Below are 19,421 nucleotides of genomic sequence, written 5' to 3'. Positions count from 1 at the left end.
ACAATTGCTAGATACGCTAGCTAGCGTATTTAGCATCCACAAACAAGACCGCCCCCGTCCCCGCCCCATCCCGCTCTTGCGAATGTTAATTAGGGCTAAACCACGTGAGCGCCAGCCCACAGATACCGACCTCACTGTATCATCTGAGGAATTAACCACGTGGGCACCAGCCCACTTTCACGACTCTATCTGGTAAGCCATCCCTGCAACATGCCTTTCTTAATATTATAATTAGGTGCACGCCCTACTGTGTTGGAGTAAACCACGTCAGAGTGATACCGACCTCACTGTGTCATCTGAGGAATTAACCACGTGAGCACCAGCCCCCATATCGTAAGCCAGCCTCCAGCAAGTCCCTCGCACGCGCAACACGCGCTTCTTATTATAATTAGTTTGCATGCACACCTACTATGTAAATAACTAAGACTGGGCACGCGCCTCAGTCTTATAAAAACGGTGCATGCAAACAGAGATTAGTCAGAACAATAAAAAATGGCAGACCAGTTCTACATCAATTTACTCTCAAACGCGGTTGAACCAGCCCACGAAGCTGTCGTTATACTTCTTAATAAGTTTACCTCCACCCTCTCGCAGATTTTAAACCTGACCAGTTGTGGCTGACCACGTGGGGGCACCAACCCCTTTGCTTGCCTGTAGGATGCACTCACTGAATGTCATCTTAATTGTGTAGTTCCATCAGAATGATATACCTCTTGTTTTAAACAAACTACGTTAACAATGAATAATTAGCTTAGTTATGAAATCAGAAATGTGCCATAACCGTTCATCCATCTAAGGATCTTAGTAAAACATAATAATAATAATAAGATTACGAAGATTAATTTTTTATGGATAGTTGCACAATTCTTACTCGATCCTGCAAAAGCATATACGAAGAGGGGAGTCAAGTCCTGTAGATCTCATAAACAAAATACAGAGGAAGCGTGGACCTCCACGTGAAAGCTTGTACAAATTAAACTTAAACAAAAATCTTCAGTGTCGGCTTCTGTGTTTTGTTTATTGGATCCCTGCAAGGATAAAACGATAGCTCGATTCATACATGGCACAACATTGTTCAAATATTTTTTTTTTTTCTTATTACGTTTAAAGTCGACAAGTAGGACACCTCGCTATCGTCTGCCTAATGGAAATGGTTGATCAGCCAATCGACTCCTTCCGAAGTGCGAAGAGACAGTATATACTTAAACTTCAGAGCGCTAAGAGCGTAACCGAAAAAAAAAAAAAGAAGGCCTACAGCTCTGATCTTCGACAACCGATCGAAAAAAGAAAAAAAATGCACCGGCCGCCGCCACAACATCGTTGCGAATTGCAAGGATATGGCGTAGCTAGTATTGAGATGTGATTATGGACAGGGTGCTAAGGGCGTGTAACCGACAAAAGGCTTACCGCTTCGAAATTCGACATCCGACGCATCATGGGGGAACATCATGATATTCACTGTAGAGATTTCATTAAACATGCTTGGACTTGTAGTCGACCAGGCTACCTCTCCCTATTAATCCGTTTTGTGTACGACACGGATTAACTCTCGAGAAATGATAAGATCACTTTTTTCCGTATTCCATTAAGATGTTGTTGCGTTAGCGACGCTTTGCATATTAGACGACGGGATGGCTGAAGGTCACGCTGTTTCCACTCAGACTGTGATATCTCTTCTGCTGATTTGCATGAGCACGCGAGCAAGTCGAATAAACGCTCGAAGATACACGATGTTATTGCAATAGCAAGCATTTGCATATAAGACAACTCGTTGGATAAAGGTCGTACCTTTTTACTCTAGCCGGTGTCGCCTTTGCAACTCGAAGACAGGAAAAATAATTACTATGCGATACATGTTGCGCCGCAGGAAAAAGAAGAAGAAAAAAAGACGCAGTATACTAATGACAGCCACCTCCATGCTGACTGCTTTGATTTCTGAACAGAGCGAGCCAGCCCGGGTAAAGCCGTAATTACCTCTCAAGGATAAACGATAATATCACTTTCCTCATCACGTCTTTGGGGCGAGACGGTCGACGCTGCACTCTCATAGGCAAACGAAGCGACTTCTATATAAGACGGTTCGTCCGCAACGCTTTCCGGACTGAGCTGGAATGTCAAGTGAATGCCACTTGATTGTTTTCAGGTGGATTCACTTGACATTCCAGCTCAGGTTTTTCCGTGCGGGTGTTTGACTGGAAAAGCAGACTAAGGTGAGTACATGCTTTTTTCTCTTCTCTTGTTATAAGTTCTTCCCCTGTGAGCGTGCAAGGTCACAGCCATTTATGGAATGCATGTAGGTGAAAGAAAAAAAGAAATGAGGTTCATTCCTTCCCGCTGCCGACATGCAATCTTTGTGATTTTAAAGTGCACCTTCTTAGATCATCGCAGTAGATGAAATGAAAAATAAACGATTGCAAACAGTACAACATTATTTTTTTATTTAGGACATTGCTAATTTACAAGTCGGCTTCACCTAACTTCTACGTGCGTTGCGAGAAGTCAACGTTAGGAAATGCTCAGTCTTGCTGGATTGCTTGTTTCTTTGCATTTCAATTCAGCGGAACGGTGTTTTTTTAAATTGTTTGACTTTGGTTCTTCATAAAACATATTTTCCAGTTCATCGTCTTTGTTGTAACTACTCCGACGAGGTTGAAGGGTCATCTCACATTTTGGGCTTGTAAGATCGACTTCTTCTAAGCATTTTTTTAGCTTCTCTTTTTCATTTCATGTTCGGGTAACAACAGAACACTTCACCTGCACGTCAATGGCAAACAGGTCAGAAAGAAAGGAATGTGTCTACCTTCATTTGTGAGATGTAGCTAGTCTTCACCCAACTCCTACGTGCATTGGGGGAAAGCCTACTTTAGGAAATGTTCAGTCTTGTTACTGCATGTTTCTTTGCATTTAAACTTAGCGAAACGGTGTTTTTTTTTTATCGTTTGATTTTGCTTTGACATAAAACATATTTTCCAGTTCATCTTCCTTCTTTTGCCGTAACTACTCCGAAGAGGTTGAAGGGAACAGTTTGAGATCTTCCTTGACAACAAGGCAAAAATGTGTGCTATACAATGGAGAAGAGGTGGAAAACTTTTTTTTTTCAAGTTAATCCACTCGGGATTCCAGATGAAGATTTTTTTTCTCCGTGAGAGTGTTTGACTGGAAAGACAGACTGTGGTAAGTACATGGATTTGCCCTCCTCTTTTGCAATACATATACTATATATAATGCTTTTCTATGAACATGCAAGTCATTTATGGAAATGCAAATATGAGGAACGACAAGGTTTCATGCCTCTCGCTTTCAGTGGCGACATGCAGGTCTTTGTGATTTAAGGAATGCTTTCCTAGCCCATCACAGGAAGTGAAAACGTTTGCAAACAGTTAAATTTTTTTTTTATTTAGATACAAGGACAGTGAGATCACAGCCCTTTTAGATAGTGAGATTCCATAGCCAGAGTGATGTCGACCAATTGTTCTGCCAAGAGAGTAAATGTTGCCTGGGCAGCGGCGAAGTTTTAACTCACGTTCTAAGCACAAACAGCATACATCTGAGCATTCGTTATCGTAGTAGGTCCTTGTAAGATTGGCTGTCTCTAAGCATTTTTGCAGCTGGCGTGTTTCGTTTCGTGTTAGGGTAACACCAGAACGCTTCGGTTTACCGTTTTCACTCCAAATGCGTACCACAAGCAAGTCAGAAGGGCACGAATGTACATAAACATATTTTTCCAGTTCAGCTTCTTTGCTGCAATTGCCCTGATGAAGCTGAAGGGAAGAGGATGGAAGCTTCGTTAGCTCGATGATCACCACAACAAGCAAAAACGTGTGCCACACAACGGAGAAGAGAACACACAAACATCTATCCATGTCTGTTCACTCACAATGAAATGAGAGGGCTTAGTACAAATGTACATTTTTATTTCCCTGATACATGAGCGGTGATTATTTTTTTTTATGCTCCATTGTGCACCAGTCGATGTTTGAAGAGGTCAAGTGTTAGCTTGCTGATGTAGCCTGTTAAGTAGTGCCAACCTTCAGACTCGGCTTGTTCCATGAAACATAGACTCTCGGCAGCAAGATGCATAGCGTCAACCTCGTCAGCATATGTCAAAATTTCGTCCACGTGACGTGACCATTCAGCAAGTAAGGCAAAAGGTGATTCCGAGGCAAACGTACAGGCGGTGTGAACTCTGGCATACATTGTTTTTGCAGTTTTCCAAGTAACCCTGTCAGGAGGTTGATCTGGCAGCGCTTGAAACAACACCATATCCGTCACAATTTTAAAAGCTTCCACGAGCGAAGTTTTGCCTACTTGTGTTAACCCACATTCCAATATCTCTTTGTAGGAGACGTGTTTGAGACGACACACAGGCTGCATCCGAAATTCGTGTGTGTAACCTCTTCTCCATCTGCCACACACATCTCTACCTAGCACAGGCTGCTCTTCATCTGCGTCTGATGATGACAACCATGCGCCATCAAGCCGAGGATCAACCTCAGGCCATGTTGTGTCATCGGCGGCTGACTTGTCTTGACTGGTCATTACAAACCAAGGTAATTTTCTGCGATCCACTTCTTGTCCAGACTGCCAGTGAACTGAACCAAGTACTGAAGCTTCCCATTTCTAACTCGTCGTTTTATGATCTTCTCTACTTTTGGAACCTCTCTCACTCGTACAATTTCACTCTCATAAAACCCACCAATGATGTCTTCATTTTTAAGATCACGTAATAGGTACGTGTTAGGATACCCTAACTTGATCGCTCTCACCACGAAGAGTTCTGACGTAAATGACCCTAAATAACGTTTTATTAGCTGATGTCTGTATTTTGCTATCCTCACTACGTCTCCAACGCTGTAGCGCGGCTTTTTTGGTGGTCCAACCGGGCTGGGGTACAGTCTCTCTCGGAAAATGTGCTCGTTTTCTTTCTTTACGTCCACTGGTCTGGCAGAAAGCGATCTGTGTACGCGATTGTTGTAAGCTTTCACTACTTGAGGTAAAATGTTCACATATCGCTTGTGACCCTGGAATGTGAAGATACGGTACAGTGTGGTCACAATTGTTCGCTGACATCGCTCGGCGATACTGGCCTTCATAGGAGAATTTGTATGGATGAGCCGGATCCCCCTTGCTTTCAGAAACTGTTGTACCACCTTGTTTGTAAATTCTGTTCCACGATCTGTGTGCAAAAGCTTGGGTGTCCCAATTCTTTTAAAGGCAAGTTTAAAAGCTCGAATAACCTCGGGAGATCGTTTATTACGAATAGGTACAATGGCAAGAAGCCGAGAGAAAGCATCTATACAAAAGAGCAAATAGCGAAAACCATCGTTCTGGTTCTTTAGACTTTGCAAATCCTTTAGGTCAGCCTGGAATAGTTCACGAAGTCCAAGTGCAATGGTTTTTCGAAACTTCGTGGGTCGCTTGTATTCCTTATGCAAACTGTACACATCACTTGTCTCCAGAAATTTAGTGACTTTGTCCTTCTTTTCGCCTATGGCTCGAGCAAGTCTCTGCACTCCACCAAAGCTGCCGACATGTTGCGGGTCATAGTAGGCTGCCATTAGTACTTCTTCCTACTGCAAACTCTAAGAGCATCGAGTGATAGATAAGCGTTGATTGTAGCTGAAACGTCTCCTCTCATCCAGGGAGGTTGCCTGTTGTGAAGTTCGTACTTCAAAAGCTCAACAATAGATGAGTGTGGCACCACCTTTCCGTGACAGATAACTCTTCCGTACTCGTCGTAAGCCAGAACCGTTGTCATCAGCTGAAGCATAGCTAATACCTTTTTATGATGTCTTGGAGGGAAGTGTGACAGTATTTTTTCTTCTTCGAAGTAGCCTCTCTCCTCGGAGTTCAGTACGGTGTCCATGTGAGCTGTCGTGCGCGCTTCGCGGCTCGTGTGAGCGGTGGTGACGCACGTCGAGGTGTGGAAGCTTCACTTACGGAATGAGGTGAAGGAGTGGCCAGAGTTTTCTCTGCTGTATGTTTTTGAAGACGAGATGGGTGCACAATAAGTGCTGGTAAGTTTAGCTTGACCAATAGCGGCAAAATCCGATCAAAATAGGGTGGTCTTTGAACATTTCTTGCTTTCGTCACGAGATAGTATACGAGGTCAATTATATTAGTATTGTCTACTCGCTCACCGTCGACAATTATCTGAAATGTTTTCCTATCCCATGAGATCGTTGGTTCCAGAAGACGTAATAGGTTTTCTGATCTGATTTTATAGCCACTGCTCATGAAATCAACGACAGTATTACTTTTTTCCTCGGTCTGTGTTTCCTCTTCTCTCGCTGTTGTTGAACCCAGTGTAGGTGTGCTCTCACTCACAGTGGGATGTAGCAAGGAGTGAAGATATTGGATTATCTCTCTTGCTTTGATATCGTCTGGTTCATCTTTCTTCAATATCTGTGGGATGGGGGTTTCCCGGTAAGGCACAAGCTCGTATTTCTGCATCGACTACACTCCGATTGCTTTTGCTATCGCCCTTCCACCTAAAGTCGAGAGGAGACCCAGCAAAGGTGGCAAAAGGAACTGTAGAAAACCACCAGATTGTTGCAATACCTTTCGAACTTTCTTCACTCCTGTAGTGTCTCGTTTTGCCAAAAAGCGGATAGGTGTTGCATAAGGTTGCAACTGATTTCTCACTCTTGGAGCTACCTTAATGTTTCCTTTACAAAGATTCATACAAATCTCTCGAATAGCAGTTAGTTGCTCTCTCGTAGCATGTTCCAGGAGAAAATAACGTTGCTCCGGCAACTTTGCATCAGCAAGCAACTGAAGGAAATGAATATTCTTCTTGACACGTTTCATGTTTTATATACTATTTGTCGCTGGTCGTCTGGAAATATATTAGTCCACACCCTCCCAGTAAACCACGAATATCCTGGAGACGTCCAAAATGTGCCGCAGACGTCCAAGACGTCGAGACATCCTATGTACGTCCCAGGGATATTCGTGATTGGATCCAAACTATGTCGCAGATGTCACAACTGTACCTATGTTTCATGGACGTCACATGGACGTCCAGTTTGTCTCCTCAAAATATTTTAGTGGTGGGGATATCCAATTCTGTACATCCCCTGTACGTCCCAAAGCGAATATCTTGGGTACATCGAGATTTAGATATTCTGAGGTGATCGCATCACGAACCAAAAAGTACGTGCAAACAGGGGCTGAATGACGTTTCTCAGAAACAAAGGGCTGTCCTGTGCAAGATTGCAGGATTTCGCTCCTTCCAAAACTGACTGTCTATGTTACATTGAGCACTTATTGCGAAAGAGGCAGAGATGCGGAATTCTGTGGCACTCTCAAAGTTGACTTTCGATGAACCTACTGAGTGTCTCAGACCAAGAGGAGTAAGAAACACAGGCGTTACCTTGTTGCAGAGTTAATACACCACGCAACTCCTCACATGACTGTTGTTTTTGTGCATATAATCGAATTATACCTAGACAGCTCACTCACCGTTTTGTTTCGGAGGCGAGCAGTACCCTCGAATTCCCGGAAGTTCGCGCGACAAGCAATATATAGTATTTGTTTTCTCTTGGAAAGGGAATGCTAGTACCTTTCGAAGCTTTTTGGACTGTGAGCTTTTCCATTTCTCTGTTTGCTTTATTTAAACCGCCGCGATCTGCGTCCGTTATGGGAAATACCAGAAACGGGCACAGAGGGGAACCAGGGAACGAAATAGTTATGTGGTGGCCACTCTCTATAGTTACGGGTCCGTTAATGGTGCCGACCCCCCCCCACCACCACCACCACCACCAAAACTCTCGCAAAATGTTTCAAAATATGTGTTCGTGCGCACGGATCGCAATTGGTGGCGCCAATATCCTCTGAATGTCCGAATGTCCATTAGTTGAGTTAGTGGGACGTCTCGTGGATGTGGAAAAAGCGGGACAAATGGCCATCTATTGGACGTACAAAAGACGTCTATAGGCTCTGTGCGAACCTCCCTGGGATATCCGAATGTCACGCTCAGGATGTTACATGGACGTCGCTGAGATGTAGATGGTTTACTGGGCTAAATTGGTCTGAACAGTTTTGGGATAGGTCAATTACAAGGTATGAATATGGTTTCTTGCAAGCATCTTTATATATACTTGGCAGTAGTTCACTTTTCTTTCGACCAAACAGTTGTCGTGAAAGTATTTGCATTTGGTCCGCAGTGCGGGCGGAACGACATAAAATTAAGGCACTGCTGTTAAACTGAATGCATCTATACAGAGGATCATTAATAAATAAATATTGTGTTATGAAAATAGCTGAACAGTTGAGGTGGTGACAGCCAGCTACATAAAAATTGCAGATTTCTTTGAGCCTTTGTTTGTCGGCTAAGCAATCATCAAATATAATTAAAGAATTTCTTACAGTATCAAGATTAGTAGGAATATCCTGACTGAAGGTTACCTCTGGAAAATTATCAAAGATTGGTTGTTTGTACAAGTATATGTACAATATATGATCAAATGGTTTGTCGAAGACAGCAGCTCTATGTTTAATTAGACGTGTAACAAGTGTCGTCTTTCCACTCTGGCTTTGACCTGATATGGTCATTGAGACCGGAGTGGTAAACTTATAAGGTCCAACCTCAGCCATCTTTTGCAAACGAATGAAGCATGCTATGAAATCACAACATTACATAAAGGAAGGTTACAGCAAAGACGAGCCTGTACATCACTCTCAGATTGGCTAAACTGAAATACAGACCTTCAAGGTTGTAGACATTCAAGGTTGCGCACAGCCGTGTTAGTTATCAGACCAGGAGCATTCCATAATGGAAGGTTACAACAAAAAGCAAAGACAAGTCTGTGCTCTAAGCTTGCCCAAAGTCGAAGTACACACGTTCAAGGTTGTAGACATTCAAGGTTGTGCATGCAGGTATGTTAGTTACCAGACCAATGAAGTTAGATAGGACACGCTGAAACATGTCTTCACGTATAACGTTGCAAGGATGTAGACGTTCAAGGCTGTGCACACATGTTAGAGAGCTGCATGCAATCGCTATATAAGAGCGGACATAGAGAGTGGTTCTTCATTCAGAACGTCAGACTGAGGAGGTGTGTTACATATTCCTGTGGAAGATGTAAGAGTTTACAAATCTATTCTTCTCTTTCAGTTCATTCTATACAGCAAGAGGAGAAAGCAAATTGTCAACATAACAGCGAAGCCTCCATAACACAAGTAAGCTATGTCATCCGTCATGGAAAAGTTGGATAAACTGAAAAAATGTGGTGACGGTGAAATTCAGAAAATGAGCAACATACCCAAAAACGAAAAGTTCGAAGTGCTGGACATTCAGAAAATTGACACTATGTATGGCGAGGCCGTATACGTGGAGCTCCGCATGGAAAACGACAAGCCAGTGAAAGTGTATCTACCTGGACGCTTCAAAAAATTGTCGGAGGAAGAGCTAGAGGAAATGCGACTGCTTCCAAATCTCAAAATGGAGAAGAAAGAACGGTTTACCAAAGATGGTAAAAAAGTCATTTCGCCAGATATTATCTTCACCAATTCGAAGAGAAAGTGATGAGATATGGTGACGTGTCACTTATGCTCCCAGCACGAACGGCAGTATTATGCAACAGCATTAGGTCTTCAGATTCACTTGGCAAATGTTCACAATCTTCAAGCCCCCTGCATTCCTTTTTGTGAGACTTTGTGCACACTGCGAAACTATACTAATCGGTTCGAGCTACATTTACACGACAGGGACGTTAGCGGACATGATGTTACAACCTTTTTTCACGAGTACAGACAGTACATTGCTGATGTCTTACGACACTTTGGTTTCCCACTGCGCTATTTTGTATTGCTTAAAGTGGAACTTGGTCGTCACACGCCAGACGATGAGTTACAGCTCGAAATTAGTTTCGTGCCTTCCAAAGTAGTGACAGTATGGCCAGAGGCAGATGTAGAACCTTCTATCACTCAAGTGACTGCTGAAATAGCACAAAATTTGGAAAACCTCGAAGTAGAAGGTTCAGGTTTTTTTCTCTTTCGCATTCATGCCTGTATCATGAACATTGGACGTTTGATGCCTCAACTGATTGGATGTGCCCAGTTTGAGTTACCGCAAGAATTGAAGCATAAGTTTCGTTCTCTGTTGTGTGTGGACTTTGGTTTGCAGGAAGATGAGCAGAACATGTGTTTTGCCTTCTCTGTAATAGCTGCACTGCATCCTGCTACTGGTTATCGCAGGCGTAGGGCATCTTCGTACAGACCATATATTTCTGAGTATGTTTTTCCGAAAACATTCCCGGTAGCTTTCCCAAAAGAGGTTGAAGCATTCGAAAAAAATAATGGTATCAGTATCAATGTGTACGCCTACGAAAGGGAAGACAAATCTCTGTACCCCATCAAGGTTGTCGATGACGAGCGTGAGAAACATGTGGATCTGTTGCTAATCGACTCTCATTTTCTGCTTATCACAAATTTTAATGGATTATTTCAACCTAGCGGACGGTTTCATTGCAAGAGGTGTATGATGGGCTTCTCATCAGACAGAATCCTCAGTGATCATTTAAAGATGTGTTTGCATCAGAAGGTTGCTAAGACAATTTACCCTAAGAAGGGAGAGACGGTAGCATTTGCCGGGGAACATCTCATGTCGGAAGTCCCTTTCTACTGTGTATATGATTTTGAAAGTGTTTTGTCACCTTGTTTGGAGGAAACAAACGTGTATGAGGATCACTGTCCTTCCTCATTTTGCCTTTTGGTTATACGTGCATCCGACTCACACGTGTTGCAAAAGCATCTTTTCCGTGGTCCTAATTGTGTCACAGTATTTATGGAGCTGCTGCGGAAATTGCATGACGAAATTTTAGGATGGATACATGCTTTTGCACCTCTAGAAATGACTGAAGAGAATGAGCGTCAACATACAGCAGCCACTCATTGTAATATCTGCAAAGAATCCTTTGCTAAAAGACAAAAAGTTCGAGACCATGACCATGTAAGCGGAGAATTTCGACAAACACTATGTCAGACGTGTAACCTGAAACTGAGAGTGCCACCCAAGATTCCAATCATTGCACATAATGCTAACTATGACATGAGTTTTCTCCTGTCTCATTTACATCTGCTTAAGAAGTCAGACATCAACGTGATTGCCACCAGCTGTCAAAAATTTAAAGCAATTGACATCGGCTCTTATCGATTCTTGGACAGTTTGAGTTTTCTGAACGCAAGCCTTGAAACACTGGTGAAAAATCTACGTGATAAAGGTGAATCCAACTTTCAATGCCTTCGCCAGTTTTTTCCAAATGAGGAACACTTTCAGCTGGTTGTTCGTAAGGGGGTCTTCTGTTATAACTTTGTCACCAGTTTTGAAGCCTATGATGAGCCTTCGCTACCACCTCGAGATAAGTTCTTTAACATTTTGAATGGAACCGAAGTAAGTGAACAAGACTACAACCACGCGCAGAATGTGTATGAAAAATTTCGGCTCAAGAGTCTTGGAGAGTATTCGGACTTATACCTTCTGACAGACACACTGCTTTTAGCAGATGTGTTTCAGAACTTTCGAAAGTGGACACTCGATGTGCACAAGATTGAACCGTTTCATTTTGTATCCCTTCCAGGATTAAGCATGTCTTGTGCACTAAAAATGAGTCAGGTAGAACTAGAACTAATTAACGACCCCAACGCGTACCTGCTCATCGAGAATGGCTTACGAGGAGGTGTCACACAGTGCTCCCTGAGAAAAGCAACTGCGAATGTGCCAGGAACAGAACAGTTTGATCCCGAAAAAGAAAAAAAAATAATTAACTACATTGATGTAAATGGCCTGTATGGAGCAGTCATGAGAGAACCATTGCCTTACGGAGGATTTGAGTGGCTCACTGAGGAGGAAATTGTTAACTTGGATATAGCTCAGATACGAGATGATAGCCCTGTGGGTTACTTTCTTGAGGTAGACCTAGTGTATGACCGAGCAACTCATGAACACCACAGAGATCTTCCCGTTGCCCCTGAAAAAATGTCCGTTCGTTATGAGCTATTGTCAGACTATCAGAAGGCGCTCATGAAGAAGTTCAATCTTCCACAGAAAGCTACCGAAGCAAAACTGTTGCTAACATTATTTGATAAAGAGAGGTACTTTCTCCACTATCGCAATTTGCAACTGTATCTGCAATTGGGGTTGCGTCTCACTAAAGTTCACAGGGTCCTCAAGTTCAATCAAAAGCCCTTTCTGCGATCCTATGTCGACTTCAATCACGAACTTCGGAAGCGAGCTACAAACGCATTTGAGAAACAGCAATCAAAGCTAATGATTAATAGTGTATATGGCAGGACATGTATGCAAGTCAGGAAATTCGTAAATTGTCGCCTCACAGTAACAGATGAGCAAGTGTTGAAGCTTCTACGTAAACCAAACTTGAAACAGTTCCGCCCTCTGAGCTCTCACGTCATCTTGTTCCAATTTAGTCAGTCTGTTCTTCGCATGAAGCAACCGCTGTACCTGGGCTTCACAATATTGGAATTGTCTAAGCTGAAGATGTTTGATTTTTATCATAACCATCTTCTCCGTGTAGCCCCTGATACACGACTGCTATACATGGACACTGATTCTTACATTGTGATGCTGAGTGACGATAAAGTACTCCACGAACTAGCTGATGAGCATCTAGACAACTCTGGATATGACCCTGATCACCCACTCTATTCGACAAAAAACAGGATGGTACTAGGAAAGTTTAAAAATGAGCTTCCTCGTGATCACATTCTTGGCTTCTGTTGTCTGAAGCCAAAGCTGTACGCCCTCGATCTGTGCAGCAAAAAGCAGTACAATCGCGCTAAGGGTGTTAAACAATGTGAAGCACAAAAACTCCACTTCTCTATGTATACGAATGCTCTCGAGCAGGGCACAATGCATAAAGTTAAACAGAACCTCATTGTGCACAAGGACAATGTCAACAAAAGTGTGTCAGTGACAAAAATAGCCCTCAATCCACTGGATACGAAACGCTTCATTTGTGATGATGGAATTGACACGCTACCTTTTGGCTATGGTTGAATTTTTTTAATGTGTACGGATTGGTCTCTCTAATGAAGCGATGGTGTTGGGGTGTGCACCGTCACGAGGTTTCATTACAGAGTTGGCATACGGGAGTAGGAGGGAACTCATCTGTTATCACCCCCGCAACAGATGTTGCCCTTCTATTCCTGGTCCCACAGAAAAAAATTGTAATAAACATGTTACATCCATATAGCTATGGTTTGTCATATATTAGAACAATGTCATGTTAGAACCATGAACTAAAGCTATTGCATTATTCCACATCTATGGTTGTCAGTGTGGGATTACTTACAACTGTGAGTTAGGAGCTAGAGGATATTTGTTAGCCACGAGTGATGACTAAGCTGAGACCTGGTTTGATGAATTTCATGTCTTCCTGAAGTAATGTGTAGCTCTTGATGTGAGTGAAAGAGAGACAGTTTGCTTTCCCATATTGCTGCATGCATTTGCGATGGAAATAACAACTGACTTTGTCTGCAAGTCACTGTTTGTAAATGGACCGTCTCAGACGAATTTGATTATATGTGTGTGAAATAACCTGTTTTCTAAGAATTTGATTATAAGAGTATGTGATAACCAGTTTCTAATAGCATGTATGTAATCTATAACAACGTCTTTGTTTGCAAGTCAGTGTTTGCAAATAGCCTGTCTCAGATGAGAGTCACTGTTTGTAAATGATCCGTGTCAGAAAATTTTTGATTATACAGTCAAACTTCTTTACAACGAAACTCGGGGGACAGCAAGAAAAATTCGCAGTAAAGGTATTTTCGTTAAAAAGGATGTCCATTATTGGACATATAGGGCTCCAGCAGGACCGCAAAAAAATTGCTGTAGTGGTATTTTCATTAAAAAGGTGTTCGCTATAAAGGAGTTTGACTGCATGTGTATGAAATAACCAGTTTCTAATAGCATGTATGTAATCATCAACAATGTCTTTGTTTGCAAGTCACTGTTTGTAAATAGCCTATCTCAGATGAGATTTTTTTTTATTACCAATGATTCATTATATAGTGTGCAAATTAAGTTGACAAATAAAGCTCTTTTCAGGCAAACTGAAATTTTATTGAATGCTCATAGTACACTACAGCATGACATATCCTCTGTTTTTCTTGGGAAATTTTTTCGAACAAGTGTTTCTATCAATCTGTCATTGTGTCTGAAGTTGGTTGGTGAAAACTTCTGAGTGCACTCTTGAAGAGAGAAACCACAGGCTAGAAGACTACCTACATACAAGCAGTACAGTCCACATGTAGCAGATCCATATCCCTGAAGTCGTTTTGCATTGTAGTGAAAGGAAGATGTTGGGTGAATAAACTGGTAAATTTCTTTGCAAACTGGTCGTATGCCGTAGCTGTCGAAATAAGAAATGCTGTTGTTCTTAGAGATGTAACATAAGGTCCAGTGTTCTCCAGGAGAGGATCTAGGAGCTGTGTTTACAACATACAGCCCTGGTTCAGCTTTTTGACTTGCAATTTCATTGCATGCAAATGTTCCACGAAACAGTGGCCTTGTGCAGTGATTTCGAGCAAAGGCTGCATAAAATTCCCATTCCTCCATTTTTTTTCTATACGAATTTGACTCGTCTGTCTTTGTTGATTTCTAGCACACGAGGTGTTTCTGAAACAAAGAGAACTGTAACAGCCTCTGTAAGATTTCCACCAAATGTTAGGGTGAGACGAACATTGGCTTGTACCACTGGACTCAGCGACTGCACTTCCACATCTGGAGTGAGATGGTAGTAGAGCATAAACGTTTCTTTCTCATATGCAGCCGGAGCTAGAGGTATGTCTTTCCGCTTCAGCTTGTGAAGCAAATTCATATATCCTTTAGAGTAGATCGATCGTTGAAAGTCAAAGTCATCTGTGTACTGTTGTCCACCAACATCAAGCACAGCTCTCTTAAGCTTGAAATTTTCAAGTTTAAATGGATTCCTTTGTCTGTTACCCTGGTAGGCTTCACTTCTAACCATCAATACTGTCAGCTTTGAGGGAACTCGTTCACTGTAAAGGTCATCGAAAATCACTTGAGATTGATTTGGAGCAATTGTCCTGTACTTAATCTCTAATCCTCGAAGGAGGTATGATGCTGGAGTTGTCTGAAGTCTTCGTTCGATGCCGACGAGTACACTTGGAGAAACCTGCACACGTCGCAGGTACAACACAATTCGTGAAAACTCTATAGTGTGTTTTTCAGTCTCGCTGGCAGGTGCAAGAAGTCGAAAATCATCTGTGTTCTGACGAAGGACAACTCTTATGTCGACTCCATTGAGAAGAAACTTTTCCTGTTGACATATATCACTGAAGATAGGGGAATAAAGATCGCAGAGTGTCGAACCTTTGGTCCGTTTGTAGCGTGCAAAAATTCCTTTTGCCTCAACAGGAGCGGCAAAATTTTCAGATTCTCCCACTGGATCTGGTTCGTAGAGCATTGCAGAGAGGGTGTGAGTTTGAGTAACATTATTAGCATTTGTTATTATGTCCAAGTATGAACGATATGCATAATTTTCGAAGTTAGAAACCAGTGTCGAATTAAGGTAGACGTGGACATGATGAAAGAGCGAGGATGCAAATGCTTGCACAGGTATCACACTATCTGGTGTCACTGTACTGCCAACTGTACTTGATGCTGTATCTCCATTTTTCCGTACAATTTTGCATTGAATGTGTAGAAAACTAGACTGCAAGTCAAAGAATCCACCTCCGAGACCTGGAACATTATATTCGATTACACCACTTGCTGTAGGGGCAGAAACTGGAAAAAACTCCACATATTCTGACTTCTCCAAGGAAAAGTTTGTTGGAGGAAGAGAAAACAGTTCCAATTGGTTTGTGGTGCAGAGGCAGGAATTCTTATGTACTATTGCGATGCTAGACATTTTCTGTAGTAAAAAAATCGACCTTTCTTCGCTTCTTCAGGGATTTTACTGACCGACCCACCCTCTTACATTTGCTTTTATTGTTGACAGATTGTTTTCTTTTCCTTCCTTTTCCTCTGAGCCTCTGAAGCAACTCGTCACGTGTTGAATGGATTGTACGACCAACTCCTTTCCTTAGAGCTTCTCTAAACGTTGATCCCTGCTTAACTTCTTCTGCTATGTGTCGTCCAGTGTCGAGGAGCTTTCGACCCACGTAGGGAGCTACCTTCTTCGTTAGTATAGGTATAAACTGCTGCACTAAATCAGAGAAATAACCAGATCCGACTTGATAAAGAGGAGCTGAATAATGTGGCAGTGGTTGATCACGTTTGCCCGTACCATAATGTGCTATGCAACAGGGTGCCTGTGTTATATACATTTTCGAAAATGCAGTGTCACTCCAACACGTCCTGAGCCGGCAATGAATGGAATGAAATCACCTATCTCGTTTGCCAGTTCGATTTGAATGGTGGTCAGTTCTTTTGCTATCACATATTTATAGTAAAGATTAGTGAAAGAATATGAAATCACTTCATTCCGACTCTGCACTCTGAAAGGGAGTAAACGGAGAAGAGGTGCCGTGATATCACCGACAGCTTCATTCTCGATGATGTCACTGTAAATAAATATATAATTTTGTGCTGGAAAAAGACAGACATCCCGCTGGGCTACAGCAAAACTTGAGAAGGTTGTCCTTTTTCCGAATCCAAGCATCAGAGCCAAATATGGATGAAATGTGACATAACCCTCGCTACGACCTTCCAGCTGACAAACTCCATTGTATGGATTATAAAACAAAACACGTGCACTTTCTGGTAGCCCTAGCTTTGTTCGGTATGCATGATTTATTGCATCAACTAGGTCCTTTCCCGACTCGTAATACCCTTCTGGAATTTCATATTTTGTTGTACGTGAGCGGTACGTGATTAAAGTAATTTTTTCTTCTGTATCCTCTTGATACTTCAATACTTTTACTGGTTGACCTTCATCCACTTCCGAACATCCAATAATCTTTTCAGGAAAACCAAGCTTGGCAGAGAGGGCTAGGCTCAACTCAAGTCCGGTATTGAGTGGCAGTTGTAGCTCATAATGTCCAGTGACACGTAGAATCCTTGCTTGGCTTTTTAAATGTTTCGTTAGGAATTGTCGAATTGGTAAGATAATGTTTTCTCCTGCGCGAAACTTAATTTGCTCTGTTGTGAGTGTATGAGCAAAGAGACTAGTTTCAGATATAGCGTTAACAGTGTCCGTGACGTTCTTAATTGCAAACGGGACATTCACCTCTGTCAGGGCAACTTCCCACTTCCCATCTAAGTGCACGGGATGAGCAAGTTTAACTCTGAACTTACTCATCGTGTTATTAGGAAATACATCGGTGGAAGCGTTTGAGAGTAAATTGATGTAGAACTGGTCTGCCATTTTTTATTGTTCTGACTAATCTCCGTTTGCATGCACCGTTTTTATAAGACTGAGGCGCGTGCCCAGTCTTAGTTATTTACATAGTAGGTGTGCATGCAAACTAATTATAATAAGAAGCGCGTGTTGCGCGTGCGAGGGACTTGCTGGAGGCTGGCTTACGATATGGGGGCTGGTGCCCACGTGGTTAATTCCTCAGATGACACAGTGAGGTCGGTATCACTCTGACGTGGTTTACTCCAACACAGTAGGGCGTGCACCTAATTATAATATTAAGAAAGGCATGTTGCAGGGATGGCTTACCAGATAGAGTCGTGAAAGTGGGCTGGTGCCCACGTGGTTAATTCCTCAGATGATACAGTGAGGTCGGTATCTGTGGGCTGGCGCTCACGTGGTTTAGCCCTAATTAACATTCGCAAGAGCGGGATGGGGCGGGGACGGGGGCGGTCTTGTTTGTGGATGCTAAATACGCTAGCTAGCGTATCTAGCAATTGTTTTGCTAGATAGGCACTGCTAGGTGGGCTACATTTCTAGACTACTTCAGAGCTTTCTGAGTGTTACGCGAGCTTGCATGATGGGATAATGATAAAATATACTATTCAACATCCATTCAACATGTTTCTGGACCTAGACGACGCTGCGGTCAACTCTTCCGTCTTGAAGCGCACAAGCTCTTAGTGCGGGCAATATGGCCCTTTACAGCCTTCCAGTTCACTACAGAACTGCGACATATTCATTGAATACTCTTCGGGGTCATTCAGCCTTCGTCGTTGCCTTGCAGTCCCAAGCAGTCAGGACACGACATCATTGAGGAAGCCAGGGAACTTACCATTGTGGTCCTACATGAAAGGAACAGCTCGGTACTAGCTCCGTCCGCGTGTACACAATCGCCGTGACCTACTCCTCAAGGTAATTCGACACAGACCTGGAAGGTAACTTTTACCAAGTGGCACCGATGACACGCTAAAGCAATACATTATAATTTCAGAAGGAAGTACACCGCCGGGTGCCAGGTCAGTTCCTGATAGTCCCTCCTATTTCGGAAACCCTCCCGGAACACTGCACTGCTCGCCGTTCTTAGGCTCACTACTATACTACCACGAGTAAGGCGGCAGAGTAGTGGTTCTCAACTTATGTTGTTCGACAGAACTCGCTATGGCACCAAAACGACTTTCAGGAACCTACTACTACACAATGACAGATGACAATAGCTGCTGGCTCTACTCTTTACAACGAGCGTCACCCATGCCGGGCAGCCTGGTTCGACGATCTCCATGTCAATGAAGAGATGTGGAGCATGATGTACAAGCATGACGCTCCAAGTTTTACTCGCACTTATAGGGAACGCCTAGATTCCGGCAACCCCCGAATCCGTTTTGATAACCACTGCGGTAGAGCATCACCTGTCACACCCAAACACCATCATTATTTTAACAACATTATTTTAAAAACATTATTACGGCGACACTTTATTGTAATGCGTTCTTGTTGTCGATGCACCTCCCGCGTCGATCAGCAGGGATGCTCATTGCTTAGCTAAAGGATGACTTACCCTGAGAAAAGGACGATAACTTGGCTGTTGTTGTAGGGTTCACCCGCGTTCTTGAAATATTCAGACAACTGCATCGTCGTTTGATTGTAGGCGAGTTTACCATTTGTGATATTGATGTGTTGTAACCAGGAACTGTTCAGTCCTGCAGCTCGGTGTTTGTGCGACAAGTCCTTCAGCTTCTATAGATGCAAAATATTTTTACTATATAGTGAATAAAGTTTTCATTTTATATAACTATAAAGTGAAAAATCGGATATTGGCATCAAACACACAGACGTGCTAACCTTAAAAGCAAAACCTTTTGGAATAGCAAAATGATTTATCAACCTACAAGGAACAAGCAGCAGTGCATGGAAACTTCTACCGTGCAGCAAATGAATATATTGTCCTGTGTGTGTGTGTGTGCATGTCCGTCCCCGTCCCTTTGGCATTTTTCGAATTATGATCCCTCACAAACAAGTCTGACAAACTGTTCTAGGAAATGCATTATAGTCTTCCCAATTTCAACAGCACTATAG

At 42.6% G+C, this 19,421-nt stretch overlaps 2 protein-coding genes across 7 annotated transcripts in view; one reads left to right on the top strand and one right to left on the bottom strand.

The window, feature by feature from the left end:
• LOC135401568 (uncharacterized) overlaps positions 1–19,421 on the bottom strand; it is a 44,187-nt gene that overhangs the window by 12,659 nt on the left and 12,107 nt on the right. Inside the window, exon 4 of the mRNA XM_064634042.1 lies at positions 18,904–19,082. Within this exon, the coding sequence (XP_064490112.1) occupies positions 18,904–19,082 (179 nt within the window). The remainder of the gene's footprint in view (positions 1–18,903; positions 19,083–19,421) is intronic.
• LOC135401567 (uncharacterized) lies at positions 1,594–19,127 on the top strand. 6 transcript variants are annotated; one of them, XM_064634037.1, is made up of 5 exons: positions 1,594–2,210; positions 2,745–2,775; positions 2,974–4,550; positions 9,119–9,543; positions 9,912–15,957. In XM_064634037.1, the coding sequence occupies exon 5, from the start codon at positions 10,019–10,021 to the stop codon at positions 13,016–13,018; it is 3,000 nt and encodes a 999-aa protein (XP_064490107.1). In that variant the 5' UTR covers positions 1,594–2,210; positions 2,745–2,775; positions 2,974–4,550; positions 9,119–9,543; positions 9,912–10,018; the 3' UTR covers positions 13,019–15,957. The 6 variants fall into 6 exon arrangements, 4 of the variants coding, with proteins under 4 accessions (XP_064490107.1, XP_064490109.1, XP_064490111.1 ...); XR_010424845.1 differs by lacking the exons at positions 1,594–2,210; positions 9,912–15,957 and adding exons at positions 18,133–18,283; positions 18,340–18,454; positions 18,529–19,127 and having other exon boundaries at positions 2,506–4,550; positions 9,119–9,183; XM_064634039.1 differs by lacking the exon at positions 2,745–2,775.

This window comes from Ornithodoros turicata, chromosome 7 (genome assembly GCF_037126465.1).
Source record: "Ornithodoros turicata isolate Travis chromosome 7, ASM3712646v1, whole genome shotgun sequence".
NCBI classification, from domain to species: Eukaryota; Metazoa; Arthropoda; class Arachnida; order Ixodida; family Argasidae; genus Ornithodoros; species Ornithodoros turicata.
This window is presented reverse-complemented; position numbering and strand designations above follow the sequence as displayed.